Source organism: Lepisosteus oculatus, chromosome 5 (assembly GCF_040954835.1).
Source record: "Lepisosteus oculatus isolate fLepOcu1 chromosome 5, fLepOcu1.hap2, whole genome shotgun sequence".
Lineage (NCBI taxonomy): Eukaryota > Metazoa > Chordata > Actinopteri > Semionotiformes > Lepisosteidae > Lepisosteus > Lepisosteus oculatus.
Window position 1 is genome coordinate 5,347,863 of NC_090700.1, and position 19,969 is coordinate 5,367,831.

The following is a 19,969-nucleotide window of genomic DNA, read 5'->3' on the forward strand; positions in this document are numbered from 1 at the left end:
AGTGCCCTTTCTCTTGCCTTTAATGTATGTTTGACGTACTGTATGCTGTATATTTACATTCTGACCCCACGACAGAAGGAAATGTTCTTAACTACAGATTCTCAAACTGCTCACTGAGCATCCTCAATATCCTAGGTACAGCAGCCTAAATTGCCTTATTGCACACCAATCTTTGCCTCCTGCAAACTGATGCTGAAAGTAACATGATGAACTTAAACACTGACAGACGTGCACTGTGAGAGATTACATTTTGAAAGTTTTCAATGTGTTGGTAGCACAATGTCTGATTCCACCCCCTTCATGTTTTAAATCTCTGTAATACTGCTTCCTTCTTCATCAGTCCACCCTTTTCATTTTTGCCAACAGTTTCCATCACAGCTTTGCTTGAAGTGTTTCAACATTACGCAGGCATGTGTCGAATGCTCTGATACAGTACATGTCAGTTACTCTCTCAGTCCTGGTCCATGAATTCCAGAGGTCACTCCCTGATACGAGAACTCCACAGGACAGTCATTTGCCCTCTAATCTCAAGAGCAGCTTGTCTTTCTCTTGTCCTGCTGACAGTCACGTTCCACCCAAGATACAGATACTCGTCTTCCGGACATTGCCACATATTCCAGTGGGACTCAAAACCGTGTCTAAAAGATGTGGGAGGAATGTTCAACTGACCTGCTCAATAGCTTGGGTTTGTTTTAATTTAAATCCATGAGGAAACAAAATGTGCTTTCCTAATATATGTACATCCTTAACACTTTCCATTCTCTCCCTCTCTGGAAATAGATTTTTTTTTACTCATTTATTTAGCTGACGCTTTTAGCCAAGGCAGTATTAAAATTAATATAACATAGCATAATGCCTAAAGAAAATTAAGGTATATAAAATATTGTAACGCTTGGTTAAAAACACATCCTAGAGCAACTGAGACAACAGAAATACACATACAATTAAAAACATTAAATGAATTTGTTGGCAGACTAGCAACAGAATGTTGCAGCTCACACTGACAATCTATTTGAGACATAAATGGGTGTGGTGTAAGAGTTCTTTCTTCATTACAACAAGAGACCTAAGGCAGGACCACAGCGCTGGCTGTTCCGCTGCAGGATTTCGTCCGGCTGCACAGTGTCTTTAGGAAGACTTGTGGAATTCACGGGAGGATGGCAGAGGTTCTTTGGAAAGGGCCTCCCCCCCTTTGAAAGCAGCTTTCCCCACAATGCTGAACAGCTCTGAGCACAATGGACAAAACGTAGTGCTGGAGCACAGCAGACTAATAATTCAGCTGCTCCTTCTCTCACAAGTTCTTTAGAAATAAGGTACTGTGTCAACGAGGAAAACCCAGATATAGATCTCCATACCTTCACTTAGCCAGAGCTTCTGAGTTCACCACACCATGCCAGCTCCTGGAATGTGCTCCTCAAAGCGAGGTGTGCTAGAGTCTGATTTCTTTATCTCCCCACTTCAGTGCAGTGCAGGAATTCAACACCATTCACTACCCACCATGTAAGAATTCTCTGAAGTCACTCAGATAAAAAAGCCTACAAGTGCCAACTGGTAATAACAACACTAGCTATATATTTACAGGAATAATAAAACACTTTTGAAGTATTCTGAGTTGCTTTTATTATACAATATGTAAAAATCACTGTTCTACACTGCTGATTGAAGATATGTACAATACAAACAATTTCCAACACAAAAGTGATCTCCTAAATCTAGCAAAACCTGACTTTACTGATACCCAGCCACAAGGGGAGAGAACCTACAGACCTGGTGTTTTAACATCTGGGAACAGCTGTTAAGTTTAATATCTGCTCAGTATGAACCAGAGAGAAATCAGACCCTGACTCACCGAATCCCTTCACTAACAACCACAGTAAAGTTTTATTGTCTGATGCAATTATAACAGCTGAATAAGTTTTTAAATAATCTCTTTATGTATGCTTTCAAGACAATTATTTTGTTTTTGAGTTTGGTATTGCTGTAATTTGCATTACTATTTTATAGGTTTTTAATTGATGTAAAAATAATCGTATTACTGTAATTCCATTGATCTTATGAAGTGTTTTTTTTTATTTTTGTAACGTCTACAACACTTTTCAAAAATGAAATGATGCAGATAATAATGATCACGGACACCAAGCAGGTCTGTACTCACATCAAGGGAGTCCTCGTTGACAATGATGAGAGACATGCCATGGGTCACCAGCCTGCAGGAGTATCCTGAAAGGGAAAGACAGGGCACTGAAGGGTTAAACACGGACCTTTATTCGGTACCCTCTGACACAGTTATGTAAATCAGACAGAACTCAGTAAATCAGACAGGCTTGCTCAACTCCAGCACCACGGCATCCCTGTTAACAATCTAGGTCTTTCGTCTCATCATCACCTCATCAATAATTTTGAATTTGATACTGCTTCATATATCCCATACCAAAACTGAGACTGTGCTCGGTGAAATGCTGAGCATTGTAGTTTTTAAAACAAATGATCATGTGCGGATTGGATTAAAAACCTAAAGACATGCACATACTGGGGTGAGTCCCAGCGACTGCAGCTAAGGAACCCTGAACTGCAATTGGCTCCAGTCCAGCTGGCACAGCAGAGACTCCTCCTTTCACGCCAGGTGACCACAGGTCAGGGCTGGATGGCTGGCCTTCTGAGAGGCCATCCATGTATTTAACATGGAGCACTACTGCTTCCTTCCTTTTTTTATGGAACAGACTAATCCTCGCTGATCAGAGAAGGGGTCTTGGAGACCCCTACAGGATAGACCATACAAAGGAATGTCTCCCAACCACAACAAGAACAGACACGTCACGTCACAGTTTCCCTATGGTCAAGGACCCCGAGAGACCCTAAACCTTAACCTGTGAGACAGGAAGAAAGCTGCTGTCTGTATCAGACAGAAACAGAACCCTGACGGGCCATGATTTCTGTGTCTAAGTTCATGTATCTGAAGCCTGTCGTGCTTTACTCTCGTGTGTGCTATGAGCTCACATTGCACAATAACTTTGTAAAGCAGGAAAAGAAACTAAAACAGACCGATTTATAATTCTCGTACATCCAAACCTACAGTCTGAGACACCCTTCGTCTTATCTCCTAAACTTTTAGAAAGTGAAACTCTCCGGGGAGGATAAGAAAGGAGATAATGCAGAGGGAAAACAGGGAGCCCTCCGGGTGGTGTCCTGTCATTCAAGTCCCGACAGCCCCCTGCTAAGGGCTTTCACACCCTGGATACAAACACCCAACTGGGTGGTCCCTTCTTTCACTCTGGTTATTTACTCATTTATGTGTCTTTACCTAATTATCCCTTATTCATTCAATAGCACCATTGTTGGCATTCCAAGAACAAGAGAGTGCTGTCTTAGCTTTACCGATTCTGTAGTCTAATGTCTGTGTTTTTTCACGTTTTTTGCTGTTTTATTAGCCCTGCTGTCTTTCTCAGTGCTTTCATGTTTATTAAAATGTTGCCTGTTGAGCAAATGTCAAACGTGCTGGTTGGGCAAAAACTAATGAAAACTTGTACTGTAGGTCTAAATGAACGGCCCTGAAACAGACAGTACATGTATGTTGGCGGTGCTTGGGCAGTTTTGTGGGGGGACTCCCTCACTCTGCCCCACTGGTCTGTCACTTGCCTGATCTTTAGGCTGGGCCATTGTCCAGACAACACTGAGTATTACTTGGGGACCAGCGCACTGACTGGAAACTGACTCCCCCAGCCTCGTCATTGCCTGTACTCGAAAAAGGTTGACGGATACTTTGCTTCTTCATCGTCGCTCATGCTGAAGATCACTTAAATAATACAGATTGTTTGCTGCAAAGACTTTTAAAACCCAAGGCTGGCTTGTCTAGCTTCTGGTTTAAGTCAGGACCAGACATCTGGACAACTCTTACACGCCTACGGATAAAGAAATTTTGAACTGTCTGGATAAATTACGAAAGTGAACCTGACTGGCTTCATTGGCATGGGCAGCTACTGTCTGCACAGTCGCTCCTGATGCCTGTGTGGTGGGGCTGTGGTTGAGTGCCTCTGTGTGGCTCAGTGTGGATCGGGGAGCTTTCAGGAATCCACACTGTCAGCAGGCCTGTCTGCACAGACAGCTCTGAGGGAGTCAAGAAGGCAATCTGGGCTTCGCTCCGAACACACAGATTTCTTTTTTCACAGTCTTATATTACAAATTTATAAATAATGCATGCCATTGTATAACGCTTTTTTGGCATTTTTTTCTGAAGAATGGAAATGTGTGTGTGTTGTTCTTTGTGTGCTACAGCTAAAGGCAAAGGAAAAAAACTCAGAATGTGTGACTTATCCATAATAGCAGTCAAGTTATCCCAAAGTAAAACAGCTAAGCAATAATGGGGGTTTCTGTACAGACAGGTCTACAGGAGAAACCTATAGAAGGATCAAAATAAAAAAAAACTATGTTCTTTATGCATAGCAGTTTATACTGCACAGTGAAGGTGGTATGTATTTACTCCACACAAAAGTGCATGAAAAACAGAACACTGAAACTAAGCTTCTTGTAGATATGTAAATCCCTGCTACTGTATGTAGCCTGTAAACATTTCCCCCAATAACTAATTAATCAAGGATAACATCAACGAAAATAAATAGTCTATTGCTAGATAATGTGATCAAGAACCACACTATGAGGCTAGGGGGTGAATTAAACATGAAAAACTGCTGCTGTGGAGCCATTTACAACTTTGGTTTTATGCCTCATCTGAAACACAGCACACACGAGAATGAGTAACCTGCTCCGGGTGACGCACCGAGTTAATGGCAGAGCCTGACATGAGTAACAAGTTGGTAACAAGTCCTTAACCACTGGGACGCCAAACCTTATTCCTAATCCACAGATCCTGTTCCAACCTCAGAAGGGATCACAGTTATTTCTCGTCAGTCCTGATATTTTGATCAAAGCCTTTGTCCCCAAGTGCTCCTTTAAGTTGTATTATGGAGTACAACAAGCACTCTCTAAGCCTTGGGGTACTTGAGACCTGAACGGCCTTGCTGCCTGCCACCCAGGCATGCATTTCAATTCTGGGACTCAATGTTGCTTCACGGCTGTGGGTGAGGGGGGGGCAAATAGTTGCAGTTGCTGCAGCCTGTCGTATCTCTCAGAACTGCCATGAGAAATTAACACTTCTCTTGCTTGTCCGGGTTCTGAACAATACATCCATTGTGGTCTGTATCTGTGTCAGAGGCAGCATCTGCATATGTGACACTGTTCAGCACAGTCTAAGCATTCTGCGTGTAAGTACTGATTGAAACAAGACTGTTGCTAGTATACTAAAATAAAGATAAGTGTTTACACACTGCAATGAATGACTGCTGAGGACCACGTGCTTTAAAAGCATTATAGAGACTGAGTGCTCGTTATGAAAAGCTGCTCACTGAGGCTTGTACCGGCACTCCATCTCATTCATTTCTATAGTATTGATCAGGAAGGGCCAAGCACTTATTACCAAGTGGGAACAGCAGTTTCAGTCAAACTGCAATTACACATTAAACGCTGCCTTTGATCCTGTATAAACATAAAGGCCCATTTAGAACAAGAATGTGCATGGAAGAGCTAAACTGAATATTTTGTCTTGTGTCCTTGTACTAATAATTTAAAACAAGTGTGGCAGAAATATTTGATTTTGTATGTTGAGATTTAGATAGGTGGAGGATGATGGATGATTGTTTTACACAGGGATTTAAGGAAATAATTAACTGCCAAACCACCGTCATGGTGGCGCACCCCCTGTGATGTTTCACAGAGTTAGACTTGATGCAGGGAGAGACTCACTCCATGATTGCTGGTCTGTTGGGCTGACCATCTTATTCTCATAATTTTCTTCTGTTCTCATAAGAGGTGGGTTTTACTCTCAATACCAAAATAGCAGTGTGGAGGATCAGTTAGAACTCCATCTTGTAACTTGAAGGCTATGGGCTCAAACAAGTACAAGTACCCCTTGTACAAGGTGCTTCATTCAAACTGTCCCAGTAAAATGCCCAGCTGTATAGATGGGTCACAATGATAGTTGCTGTGGATAAAAGCCCCAGCCAAATAAATTAATAAACAAAATGTGTAGTACACTGCTGTGTGTCCTATGCTGTAGGTCCTACACATGGCAGCTGCCCTCACACCATGGTGACCTGATCCCAAGCTGGTTAACATTACCCTGTAAAATTGATCTCTGCTCTGTAATTCACTGTTACAAATAGGGATCAAGCCAACTCATCTGGAACTTCACAGCAACTCACCAGCAGCTGCCGCATGGTTTATTTTTCTCAAATGTTTTTCAAAAACCAGACCTAGCTGACATGGCCCTTTTGTGACCTTACAAATTAAAACCCTTTCCCCAACAAGAAACACGTTTCAGGAGCATACCTAGCAAAAGGCATTGTGGCAGCGAAAAAGAGCAATGATGTGTCAAATACTCTTCTGCTTGCCATGACAGAACTTTTGTTATTTTCTGTGTAAATGAGCTGGGCACACTGGAGACCTAGACAACTGTGACAGAGATACCGTGTGAGAACTTAAGTATGACTCTACTCACCAATGTTAATGGCAGTCTCCTGCTTGTCCCCCGTCAGCACCCAGATCTTGATATCAGCCCTCATCAGTGTCCCTATGGTCTCGGGGACGCCAGATTGGAGCCTGTCCTCGATGGCAGTGGCACCCAGCAGTAGAAGGTTCTGCAGGGATAGAGCTGACTCTCAGACTGCCACATCAATGACACTTTGGAGATCAAGCAGTGCATGTAGGGAGATGGCCAGTTTAGTTTTCCAAAAATTAGTTCACAAAGCAGGGGACATTAACCAGCTGACTCAAAGAGCTTTGCCATCTTGTCATGTTCCAAAAGAGTATATTTTCTAAGGAAAAAAGGAAGACAGGAAATTCACTTGGGTGAAGGTTATTGTCTATAGGCTTACAGGCTGTGAATGACTTGTTAGTTGCTGAACAGTGGCAATCTGCTCAATCTGGAATTGTGTCATGTGCTTCATGGTCTGACAGAGTCTAACAAAATAAATCCAGAAAAAAATCATTTATCTTTGTTCCTGCACTTTGCAGTATCTACAGGACTGGGTTTATAATGGCTAGTGGTGCTACGGAGATCTGTCACCAGCAGTGTGGATGAGTGCACTTCTAACAGTGAGCATAATGGACACCAGAGTGTTTTCCACGGACTCTTTGATACTCACTGGCAGCACAATGTTACAGATGAACAGTGCAGTCAGCCAGGGCCAGTGCTGGCCTGGTATTCAATTAGAGGATGTTTAGATGGTGAAGGCAAACAGCAGGGTTATTAGTGCTCACTGGACTGTATATTAACACATAAAGCTTTGGCTGCCAGTTCCAAAGAAGTCCCACGCATGTGTCTGACAGCAGCAGATCTCTATTTTTTTCTTGTAATTCAGTATTTCATTATTTTGAACTATAACATTTATCAGGGAGACTAAATAAACAAGAAGCTATCAAGAAGCTGTCGTGGTTCTTTTGAAGAATGGAAATAACAAACACAACAAACCTCTACTGTCAAGAGTGTTACCAGTCACCTGATGGGGAAAACAATGACAACCTTCTGATGGCCACTAATATCTGCAGAAGGCTGAGCCTACACATAAATGAAGCTTTCATGGAAACTGGGTGTGCTTGGTATGATGTGGCAGTCCACACTGCCTCTTGCTGGCCAGACTGTGTGTTGCTGCATGGGCCCATCTGACAGGCTTACACTCCACTGTCCCTGACTGTGTCAGTAGCCCCACAGTCGGGCTTCCTGTAACATTACTGCCACTGCGACTCTGTCCTCTTCACTGCTGACCCCTGGCCACAGTTGCTGCCCCCTTTGGGGCCCATCCATTTGTCGTAATAGGACAGAAACAATGCCTGCATTTTAAGATTTCCATAAATCTTTGGTGTGGTTTCTTTAAAACATTGGAGATATCACCTTTAAGTACAGTATACTGTATCTTGCAACATGTCGGGTTCCCATAATTATTTGCAAACTGTATTTGTTTTTATATTCATTTGATCTGAATCTTGATCTTCTGTTGTAATATGCTTGCATATTGTTCACTCCTCGGTTTACTTACTGTATCCTGACACTGCAAACACACTGCACAATGTGAAAAAACAAAAATCAAATCTCACACCAACTGGGACCATCTACCGTTTTCCACAAAACAGGAAGGCCCTTCCAGCGACTGTATGAACTCCGAGCAGCACTTGGACAACTACCTTCTCTATAGCCTCATAACACTCCTCCAGCCTCTGTGCACGGTCCTTCAGCACTGTGCTGATCTGGTTATACTCCTTCAGCCACTCCTGATAGCTACTCTCTGTCAGGTCAACATAGGCAAAGCACAGCGTCCGCAGCCCTAAGAGAGACAAAAAGGAGAAAAGGGCACAGAGGACTGCTCAAACTCTCTCACACTGAAAGAGAGAGGAGAGTGGGGGCAGAGCACACTCTTACACAGAGTCTGGAAATAAACAAATTGAAGCTAGAAGGTCAGGCCACAGTTTCTCACTTGTAACTCACACTTGTGTGACAACATTTCTATGTCTAGAAGTCGCGCTGACTTCTTTTCTAACCAAAGAGATGAACCCATCACTAATCTGCTCCACCTCCTCCAAGAGCCTAGCATACCTTCGGTGGCAAACTGCTCCAGGTGGGAGATGGTGAGGTCTCTGTATTGGGAGTCGTCCGCAAGCCGTTCAAAAATCACATTGTCCTGGAAACATACAGAACACAGCACAGTACTCTTAGCTGACATGGATACAATCTAGTGTACAGACATAGACTGTAAATACACACCTACATACGTAGCACATATCGCTTGGTTGGGGAAAAAACAGTCGCTGAATACATAACTCTAATGAGATTATTCATTGACAATGTCTAATACACTAGCATTTTTAGATTAGATTTTAGATTTTTAGATCCCAATATTATAAAAAAAATACATAAAGTTTACATTTGGATTAACAAAATGTTCCATGTTACACAGTAGGAAATTCAGCCCTTGTACTGTTACGTGCAAGACCCCGTAAGTGAATATCATAATTTGTTTTAAGAATAGCATCTTTTGATTGTCTTGTTTGCAGGATGCAGGTGGGTGGTGAGGAGAGTGTTACTCACAGCACCCTTGCAGTACAGTCGAAGCTTCCCTGTCGGAGTCCTCACGATGACCGACATCCGCTTCCGGTTACTGTAAGACAGAGCAGGCGTTATCGTCTCACTGTGACAGCATCCTGCTTTTCACTCCTGCCTTTAGCTTCCAGGACTGACAGTCAATGTTCAGGATTGGACTGGACAGTGGGACAGTGTGCAGTGGACAGAGAGACAGTGTGCAGTGAGGGAGAGTGAAGTGGACAGAGAGACAGTGTGCAGTGAGGGAGAGTGTGGCGGGACAGTGTGCAGTGGATGGAGGGACAGTGTGCAGTGAGGGAGAGTGTGGCGGGACAGTGTGCAGTGGATGGAGGGACAGTGTGCAGTGAGGGAAAGTGTGGTGGGACAGTGTGCAGTGGACAGAGGGACAGTGTGCAGTGAGGGAGAGTGAAGTGGACAGAGAGACAGTGTGCAGTGAGGGAAAGTGTGGTGGGACAGTGTGCAGTGGACAGAGGGACAGTGTGCAGTGAGGGAGAGTGAAGTGGACAGAGAGACAGTGTGCAGTGAGGGAGAGTGTGGCGGGACAGTGTGCAGTGGACGGAGGGACAGTGTGCAGTGAGGGAGAGTGCAGTGGGCAGGATCAGTGTGCAGTGGACAGTAGGACAGTGTGCAGTGTGGGAGTGTGCAGTGTGCTGTGGGATATTGCACAGTGTACAGTGGGGCAGGGCACTCTGGTATAATGTGATTGTGCTCTGGGGCTGCGTACATTAGGGTAGTAAGAATGGTGTAGTGTCCAGTAGGCTAGCACGCAGCATGTAGTAGGGCAGTGTAAAGTGGACACCTGGGGCATCAGTACCTGGAGAACTCCAGTACGTTCAGCAGCTCATAGCTCTGCTCCTTCCCCCTCTGAAACATAACAATACATTCCATCACCTGAAAGCTTGCCCCGAGCATCACTTAGCCCTGTAGTATCAAAAAAAGAGTTCCAAATGCTTACAGCACTTTCACACCCACAATATAAAGATTAACCTCCTGCATCAACATCCTAGTTCTTACCTGATGCATAAAACGGGGTTTGCTCCCAATATAGCAGCAACAAGCAAAAGCGCAGCATGGCCCAAACATTCGGATCACAATTGCAACTTTCTGGTTACATTTTGCACATCTTGTCTTTAGATGGAGAAGGCTTATCATTGCAATACTAGGGTTTTAAGAAGACAGGACTACGTAAAGATGAATTACTTCTGAAATTACATAGTTTCATGCAGGATAAATTAATTTGATTAATGTATTAATTATAATTTGTCAATTTATTAATCCCGCTCTGCCTGTCAGCTAAAGGAGGTTTTCCACAGAAAAGAATGGTCCTGAGCACTGACCGCATCGATGATGACCGAGTGTGGTGTCCTTGCCGTAAACACAAAGCCCAGCCCTTTAGCTCCTTTGACTAGAGCCCCCTCATCTGGAAGAGACAACATTATTCTGATCAGTTTTTCTTTGCTAATGTCCTAATCTACGGTGACAAATGTGCGCTGGGTTCACATTATGTGCATGTACAAAGGAAATAACAGCATGCGATGACATGCAACAACAAAAATCTAAAAAAAACACATTAAATTAATAAAATGACAATAGCAGGTTTAAAATGTGCAAAACACAAAAATGAAACAGGATCACATCATATCAGTATCACTTCAGGGACTGGTAGGTGCAGGGAAGCTAAGAGTCCAAATGGCCGACATCATCTTCTCTAACAGGCTTCGTGCTCCTGAGTGCAGCTAGACTGATTAAACATATTGTGTAGGAAAAACCTTAATTGTAAAGTTTCTAAAAACATACAGTAATGTGGTGACCAGCTATGATATTTTGCCTCATAGTTGTGACTGTTAGTGCATCAGTACGAGTGTCTGACCTGGAGAAGAGGCCTGGTAGATGATCTGGTCTCCAGTCCTCTCAGGAACAACAGTGTGACATACGGCCATCATAGTCAGGAATTCACAGATGTGTGGAGCTGTGTGCTAGAGGGAGGAGGAGAGACACGGAGGGAAGGAGGAGGTCAAAGCACTGTTACGGAAAATAACATTGTGTTGATTTGATGAATGTCTATCCCAATAAAACAGCATTTGAAAAAACATACATGGTCTTTTTCAATGTTCTGTATGAGTGCTGGGTCGTCAAATTCAGTGGAGCTGTGACTGCTTGATGGCAGATTACTGCAGGGAGAGGAAAACAATTCCAGTATTCACAAAACCACGCATCACAGACACCCCAGCAGCAGGAACAAAGGTTAACCACCAGCCACACAGTAGACAGTGTTGTATAACCCTGTACTCACTGTGTGCATTTTAGCAAGAAGATGAGCAAAAGTGTCCAAAGAAAATGAATAAAACAAATAAAGTCTTATTACTTAATTTTAAATTAAAAACTTCTCTCTCACTGCACAATCAAAAACCTTGATTAAATTTCAAAAATTATAATGAGAAATCAGGCAGTAAGGGCGTCTCGTTCCTGACTAGAAGGTCCCTGGTTCAATCCCAGGCGGGGGCAGGCGATGGAGCTTACTCTAATTCCTTCCCGACGGCTCCCAGCTGCACTTAGCTTGCTTTCCAAATGAGTACCGGGGCTTAATCCTTCCGGGGGTAATAGGCCGGCCGGAGTGTGATGCTGGCCACATCACCTCCACCTCCAGTGTTGGATGGTCAAGAAAAATGCTGGCCCTTGCCCCCCATTCCCCCCATGGCCCTTGATGGCCTGAAAAGGGACCTACCTACTGCACCCATATTGATGCAAGTGCAGCAGGGAAAAGTGCAATACCACACATTGACAGCAGGTGGTGTCCTATCACAGCAATCTTTGAATGGCTTGCTGTAACCTCACAATATAGAACTCACAATAAGAAAAAAAACACAATACAGAACTTAGCACCTGCTTGATGTAATACTGTAAATTCAAGACGTTTTTGCCAACACATTCAGATTACAGTCGCTATATCTCCATGAGAGAATAAAAGAACAACACTGTATATGTGTCCTATGAATATTGTTGAAGATCCGCATGGAAAAACATACCTGAAATCTTCCATTGAGCGATAACTCTCCAGCTCTGGGAAGTGGCTGAAAGCAAACACAAGTTTCAGGATACTGCTCAGCATGGATCAATAATAAGGTAGTTTTCAACATCATATATTAGTGTGTAAAGCAGGATATGTGATTCAATAAGGCACTTGACATCCAGGCTCCAGGTTCATAAATAGGATTTATAATCCAATGCTTTTGTCAAATTGTGGTTTCCTAACAGTTAGATGTATGTACTACATCCACCAGGGAGTGTTAATCCTTTCCAATTTCGACTAACTAATGAACATCTGTTTTCAGACCCTGAACTGATGTACTGTATAGCCACATACAGTAGATAATGGTTCTGATAGGCTGGTCTTATTCTGACTCACCCATAGGTAATCCCAGCAATGGTGCACTTCTTAAAATGCATCACATTACATGTCAGGGTTCCGGTTTTATCAGAGAAAAGATATTTCACCTGTTGGGAATGAAAAAAGTGCATTGGACCAAGTTACATCTGGAGTTCAGATTTTAATCCTGACTTGCTAGCTAAGAAAAGGTATGATAGAGTCCTCACCTGGCCCAGCTCCTCATTGAGGTTGGATGTCCTGGCCATAGCAGGAGTGTCAGTCTCAGCGTAGTACATCTCTGTGTCCTGGATGCAAGCACAAGCATAGCATGACTGCCCACGACTGTAACACATCCTAGATGTCCAAATGTCTCAAATCCGTCCATTTAATTGTGCTGACCTTAGTATCACTGAGGCTACACACAGAGGGTACCCCAGTTCACAGTGGCACAGGAAGGTTGTCCCCAGTTCACTCACCCAGTTGATGAAGAGGGCCTGTGTGAACTTCACAACCTCCAGGGTGACCAGCAAACTGATGGGGATCAGATTGTTGTACAGGATGATGAAGGTCAGCAGGTTGTACCAGAAGTTGGTAGAAATATCAGCTGCAGTTGGCGGGGGAGGATACTGAAGGTTAGAATTTTCTTAAGCCGAGCATGTGAAGCAGAATAGTGCCCCCCCATCTACCAGGACAGGAATCTAGATGGTTGTCTAGGTCCCCTTGAAACACTGACAGTTTCAAACCTGTAGAGTTCACCTTGTCTAGTCAAGGCTTCCTTGTGCTTAAGTCTTACACTGTTAACAACATACCCTACTGGAGAACCCCTCCAGCCAGGAGCTGAAGACCCCTGTGCTAGAGCAGGTTTGCAAGTCCCGCGGAAGCACTACCGGGTGCTCAGAGCGGCACCATCCAGGGAAGACCCCTCACCTGCCCGGGACAGGTACCAGCAGGCCGCCTCGGTGTGCTGCTTGTTCCAGATGGCTGCACCCACTGAGCTCACGAGCGCCATCACCAGGAGAATGCAGAACAGCACCAGGATCTGCATGTTGGTCACCCGCTCTACATTGGAGCGCTTCAGGGGTGCCTTGGTGGAATTCTGCAGGGTAGAAGAACACCCGACATTACACCATCAAATACAATTTTTTAATCAATAATTATATCCAGAACACTGTGGTGTGCATTTCATCCTTCTGGGACTCAAGTATCTAAAGATGGTTTAATTCATGTTTATATTGAATATATTTATACATTTAAGAGAGGTATAGGATCAGATAAAACTGGGACCTCGTAAATAATTAGTTGGTCAGGGGCCCACTGCTACTGTATATAAAGTGCATAGCAACTGACCTGCATGAGTTTAGAGTCATGTCCAGTGTAGACTACAATTCCCACAACCCACTGGGTGTTCCTGAGCTGGGCCCCCCGCAGAAGCACTTGGTCTGGCCCCAGAGGGACTGGACTGAAACAAACCAGTATAATGTTTTCAGTGGACAGATTTAAGAAAACAACTGCATAAATATATAGAGATCCTATTCAGTGGAAAAAATAAAATATGAGCAATGTCTTACAGTATTTATAATATTTTGTATTTATGCATTTTAATTATTAACTCTATCCAGATCAGGCCAGATTTAATATTTAAATATTCTTATAGAATGATTTTGAAATAATGTTTGAAATTATTTGGAATACATATATTAAGTAATTATTTTTAGCACGGCTGTTCATAACACTGCTAACAACAGTGATGATATCTACAGTAATTACACACACAAAAAATAACCCTAAAGTCAATAACACATGGGGAGGAGCAGGTGTGAGGGCAGACGTACTTGTGGTCATCCAGACGCAGAGTGCCAGTGAAGTCATACAGGTGTCCGTTGGGCCCCTCGCACTCCAGCCGGCCAGCCAGGTTCACCAAGTCCTCGCTGGACTGTACCGCCGCTGTCAGAGGCAAGCCCTAGAAGACAAACGGCAAGGCAGGGGTAGTGGACATCAGTGCTAGAAACTGGATGTGAATACATGCAGTCAGCATGGTCTGGGCTTTAAAGCACAGAGGAACATTGTGAAGGACAAATGAACCAGAAACTCAGGCTGTACACAATACAAATGCCCTTCGAACTCCACACTGTCCAGCACCACTGCACTGGTCCGCTGCACGCATGTGCAGTGTGACTGGGAAAAGGCCTACCTGCCGTATCTTCAGGTTGGTTTCCCCATCTAGATTGGAGGTCTCGATGTAACACATGGCCTGGGGTTCACTGTGGGAAGACCAAAACAGAGAGGCTCCATCAGAGACCACTCACTCCCTGTCGGAAGATAATACACGCGAGTCTCCAACTCCGTCCCTCATTTTACATTTTTAATTTCGGTAGTTTTGCAGTACTAAACAATATTAATAAGAATATGTCTTCTGAACATCATCACCATCATCATTTCCCACAGACTGATGATTGAGGACTCAACTTACTATGTTTTAATTTGTACAAATGTAGACTGCCACAGAGGCAAAGAACAGGAATGTGATTTATTATCTCTTTTAATAAGCATTTCATCTGATCCATGCCAGTCTGTGCTTCTGAGTAAAGAAAATGACTGGTAATGAAGCCAGTGATCTTGTCACTGTTAGAAGGTGTTTTTCAGCCGCCATTGATTGGTAATGACACAAGCCTGCACTGTTTACAAATGAGGCAGCAACTGCAATGTACAAGTAGCAGGATATCCATTTTAAGATAGTCATGTTGGCTGAAAGCAAAAAACTGTCTAAGATCACTGAAATCATATATTTGGATTTCCCATTTCCCCTGAAATGCACAGCAGAGCTGCGATATGGATGATTTTAGTTTTGTGTGTGTCGCAAATCAGACTTTTATAGTGCCAGAGATGGAACTGGAACAGTGCTGAGGGGTTGGTCATCGTTGGTCACCCCATCAATTTTGTCTGTACCATAACTTCAAGCAACAACACATTTCTCAGTGTAAATAGCAGCTTTAAAACACAGAATTTTTATTTCCCGGCACAAAGACCGTTTAATTGAGAAACCAAATATACAAATTATGAGAACAGTGAATACAAAATGAATGCAAAGCTGCACTTTCCTTCTGTTGAATATAAAATAAACTACAGCTGGCATAAAAATCACATGTTTTGGGGAAATCATACCATTATTAATTTGACACTGTGATGATCCATAATTTAGTATTAGTTAATAGAGATATCTGATTAAACTTTCTGTGGCCATTCAGATGACATATTCCTATAAACAGGCTCTGTTCATTCTCTGTACAATAATGCTAGATATGATTTTGTATGCTAAATTTGATTAAAATCTGCTGTTCAAACAGTGGTCTGCGTGTGATGTGCTGCACCATGCCTCGCATCACACTCTGCTGCAGCTGTGCCACAGTGAATCGGAGGAAAACCTACTCAATTACATGCATGACAACAAAATATAGGGAATTACATTTCTTAACCATGTTTTAATACTCCTTTTACAGCACTAAGCATGCCTTACTATATCCCAGCCAGCCTGGTGTACTGTAAAGCTGAGAGAGCAAAATAAGACTGAATTAAGCCAAGACAATCAGAAAGGCATTAACCTCTGTTTAGCTTCACAGCAAACACACGACGCAAAACTCACTAAGACCAGCAGGAGGTGACATGCACAGAGCCACAACACATGGCAAAGTCTGACCTGGAAGACACTATGACCATATCAGCTGGGAAATGCTGCCCATTGGTGACCTTCACAAAGTCTCCTACTGCCACCTAGTGTACCAGAGGCGGTATTGCGACAGCACAAGAGCAAAGAGAAAGAGGAAGAGTGCAGAAAAGTGTTAGTACACTACAGCATCCCTTGCCCAAGCCAGCTCACTGTTACCATGTTAAAGGGACATCCATGTTAGAAATAGCCTAAGGGGAAAAACTAAAATCTATAAACAAAGAGAAAGCCAAAGAAATGAAAAAATAGATTTTTATTATTAGAAGCATTATAAAATTATATATACTGTATAAAAGTGTTGCTGGGATTTCTTTACAACTTTACAATAATATAACCATGCACCCAGGCATGATGTTACTTTAAAAACAGGCTTTCAGACATTCATTATAAACGTTTAAGGTGGAAACAGAGACAAGAGACTAAATATCCTTCGCTATCCAAAGTTTCCGAAGTGCTCCTGTAAGTCTTCTGCCACTACATGGATCCTATTTACATGAGCACCAGTGCAGCCCTGTACAAACATCTGGATTGTCCTGTGATCACACCTCACTCACACAGCCTCTGTGTTTCCAACAGGAGGACAATGATGTCCAGCCACTTTGAAAATGAGACCTATTTCTAACACAGTAACATGTTTTTAGGATAAAGCCCTGGTTTTCACAAAGTCTACGCCTATGGATAATTGTGCATTTTAAAGGTTTTCACCTATAATTAGTGAGATTTTCCACATGTAGTGTAGCGCCAGACATGCCCGTTCAATTAGCTGAAGAGCAGTAAAGTACGTCAAAGTCTCGACACATAACTCACATGGCTGCTCCCAGTCGTTCACTCATGCATTATTCAGCCAGACCTTCGTGGAATATTTAAAAGAATGCGCTAAAATTAACTTTCACTCTCCATTCATCAAAGAAAGCTTTTGTTCTTGGGAAAAGCAGCAGGCTTCATTAATAACATCCCTCAGCCTCTGTCTTCTCTTCCAGGGGGAACCCCTTCTCTAAACCTGGACCAGGAGTGGACACCCCCTGCTCTAAAATACCCCTACATACCTGTTTCCATATCACCGTCTGCCAGGCTCCATTCCTTAAAACTGGAAGAGAATAAACAACTGTTTGTATCAGCGAACAGGCAGATTTTAACATCCCTGTCTACTAAGACAGGGCACTGCAATGCAATCAGACTGAAAACGAATTAAATTAAAAATAATTTTACGGCAGGAGATGAAGTAATCACATTTATGGATTAATTAGCTACTAATTTATGGATCTTCTTGTCTGTAACCTTTCTTAAGTTCTTGAAGTCTTCCTGAGCTCTTATAAAAAATCAGAAGCTTCCCCATCAATTAAAGAATTCAATTTAAATGATAATCAGTTCACATGCATCGCCACATTCATTGATTAACACAGTTCTAACAAGAAATTGGTGATTTACCTATGGTCTTCTTTTTGTTGACAGTGTTATCTGCTTTGTGCCTTTTCTGTGGTAAAATCAACAGTAAAGTTAAAACAAAATGCACAAATTTCCACATCCCTAATTTCTTGTTTATGGGATTCAAATAAGAACAGGTTATTATGCCACCTTAGGGAAAGATGAAATGTCTAAGATCACTTAGACTAAGTTATATGGAAGGTATAAAACTAAATTACAAGCACTTTTGCTATTTATCTAAATTATATATACATGTAACAAACAATCCATAAAATCTTAATGAAAATACAAATGTTTTACAGAACATCAGCCTGGTTATCATAAGAGCCAATCTGCAGATAATAATCCCCATTCTTTATAGATCTATGCTGTGACTCTAGGGTTGCAGGGACTCATGCAGTGCTATGAGTCAGAATGGCAGAACAGCACACTCACATAGTCCTCAATAATCTCTTTGATTCCAGCCACAGTCAGGATGAAGATGAGGGGCACCAGGGTGGTGTACCTGCCAGTGGGAGACACGTCTGGGATTTGCTGGAGAAATGGGTTAAAAAAAGGCACTGATTCTCTAACTGACTGGTTAATCGCTGTTTTGAGAAAGCAGTGTTATTAATCCCAGGAGCAGCTATATCAGGTTTTACCAGAGCTCAAATCCTTCGGTATAACATACCGACAATAGACATCATGAAATACATTCAGCACCACGACATCTTGAATGGTTTCACAGCTCAGAACATCACAGTCGTGAAACTACTTTCCAAAGAAAGGGACTGACTTTTTGGCCGTTCTTATCAATGACATTCCATGACTTGTACGAGTATTTGTTTAGGTCATGCTCACATGAAGTCAGAGGTCCACTGGGTCATATTATTACACTTAAGTCATTTGGAACTGCCTTTGAAAGTCTGGAGATAGGATTCAAACTCTCCAGCTACATTCTATGTTTATGTACTGTTAATCACAGCCATCTTTCTTTCAGAAGGTTGTGTACTGTACATGCGTCAGTGAACCCAAGGATGTTAAATGATACATATTTTGCTCCTATTTTCAGAGCAACCGTACTTGCAGTTATACATTCCATGATGCTAGGCTATGAATCTAAATTGCAAAAACAAACCTTCAGCACAGAACCCTACAGAGTTTATATATACAATCTTATCTCATTTTTCACTGATTGTAAATCTTCAGAGATGCTATCTGAGTGGTTCTCAGTTGCTGTGTTTTGTCAGGGTGAAGGGTCTGTACAGATAAACAGTTTCTCATCAGGAGAAAGAGCACTAGGGAAAGAAAAGCCAGTTCTCCCAACAAATGAGGCAAAAATTCACTGATCGCATGGTCATTGCTGTTCTACTGCCCTAAAAAGGACAAACGGGATTCACTTAAATGGAGTTTTGAATGAGATTTCGGGAGGAGGTCAAACCCTAGTCTTGTCCATCAGGATGGTAATTTACCCAGGTTCTCATCCCTCTCTCCACCCCACTCTCACCCTTTACACCCATGCAGCAGCTCAATGGCTTTTCTCTTATGTAAGAGAAAGAGTTCTTATGTACAGTATGTGACAGCCCCACTCTCATGACCAGGTTTTAGCAAGGCCAATACAGCAAAACTAATTAAAATCAAACCTCTTCACAGCCCTAACTACAGATTGGCAAATGGATGTTTTTGATTCTCTGTCTACATACTGTACACATGGAAAAACGCTAGACCTTGGTTTTTAACTCTTTGCCCTTGAAGTGAAGTGGATGTTCACTTCCCCATGATCATGAGACATAAAAAAATGATGTTGTCCAAATGGTGGATCCATGGAAGTGAGCTTTAAAAGAGTGCAGGACTGAATTTCGTCTCAGTCTGCAGTGGAAAAGAAGGGACTGACGCAGAGCCAACATGCTGACAAAACAACACAAGACTGGTGGGTTTGGAGCACCATGCATGGTTTTTCTATTCATTAGGAATCCAAAACTGGGTGTAACTGGATCTACCCTGTGCAGAATAGCCCTGTCAGCCCCTATCTCATCAGTGCCAGACATGACTGAATACATAACATCCAAGTGGTTCGTTAGTGCACTGCTTGCTTCACGTTGGGGAGTCAGAGAAGAGCAGAGGTGTTTAGGGCGGAGGCTCTGGTCAGTCAGTGACTGGGAGCGGCCAGCAGCCTTACCTGCAGCAAGGCGATGAAGAGGAAGAAGGCATTGGCAGCCCTTCGGATCTGCTCATAGAGGAAGCGTGGCAGGAAGGTGAGCACACTGTACTTCGCCGTGCTAGGGAGAGGAGACAGAGAGCAAACATGGTAAACGCTGACAGCCTTCCTGAG

The 19,969-nt window shown here is 42.8% G+C and overlaps 1 protein-coding gene across 5 annotated transcripts in view; it reads right to left on the reverse strand.

Moving 5' to 3' along the window:
* Positions 1–19,969, reverse strand: part of atp8a2 (ATPase phospholipid transporting 8A2) — a 115,807-nt gene that overhangs the window by 75,911 nt on the left and 19,927 nt on the right. For 4 of the 5 annotated variants that reach the window (XM_006628015.3, XM_015341594.2, XM_015341595.2 and 1 more), the window contains 22 exons: positions 19,817–19,916; positions 18,094–18,192; positions 17,662–17,707; positions 17,280–17,320; positions 16,207–16,280; positions 14,704–14,773; positions 14,345–14,472; positions 13,860–13,971; positions 13,440–13,608; positions 12,989–13,116; positions 12,740–12,817; positions 12,552–12,640; positions 12,172–12,216; positions 11,241–11,316; positions 11,016–11,121; positions 10,483–10,565; positions 9,960–10,009; positions 9,134–9,203; positions 8,642–8,726; positions 8,233–8,372; positions 6,551–6,689; positions 2,156–2,220 (listed from right to left, as the gene is read on the reverse strand). In XM_006628015.3, coding sequence (XP_006628078.2) covers positions 2,156–2,220; positions 6,551–6,689; positions 8,233–8,372; positions 8,642–8,726; positions 9,134–9,203; positions 9,960–10,009; positions 10,483–10,565; positions 11,016–11,121; positions 11,241–11,316; positions 12,172–12,216; positions 12,552–12,640; positions 12,740–12,817; positions 12,989–13,116; positions 13,440–13,608; positions 13,860–13,971; positions 14,345–14,472; positions 14,704–14,773; positions 16,207–16,280; positions 17,280–17,320; positions 17,662–17,707; positions 18,094–18,192; positions 19,817–19,916 — 1,993 coding nt within the window. Of the gene's footprint in view, positions 1–2,155; positions 2,221–6,550; positions 6,690–8,232; positions 8,373–8,641; positions 8,727–9,133; positions 9,204–9,959; positions 10,010–10,482; positions 10,566–11,015; positions 11,122–11,240; positions 11,317–12,171; positions 12,217–12,551; positions 12,641–12,739; positions 12,818–12,988; positions 13,117–13,439; positions 13,609–13,859; positions 13,972–14,344; positions 14,473–14,703; positions 14,774–16,206; positions 16,281–17,279; positions 17,321–17,661; positions 17,708–18,093; positions 18,193–19,816; positions 19,917–19,969 lie in introns of those variants that run through there. The other variant, XM_015341597.2, reaches the window with a different exon arrangement.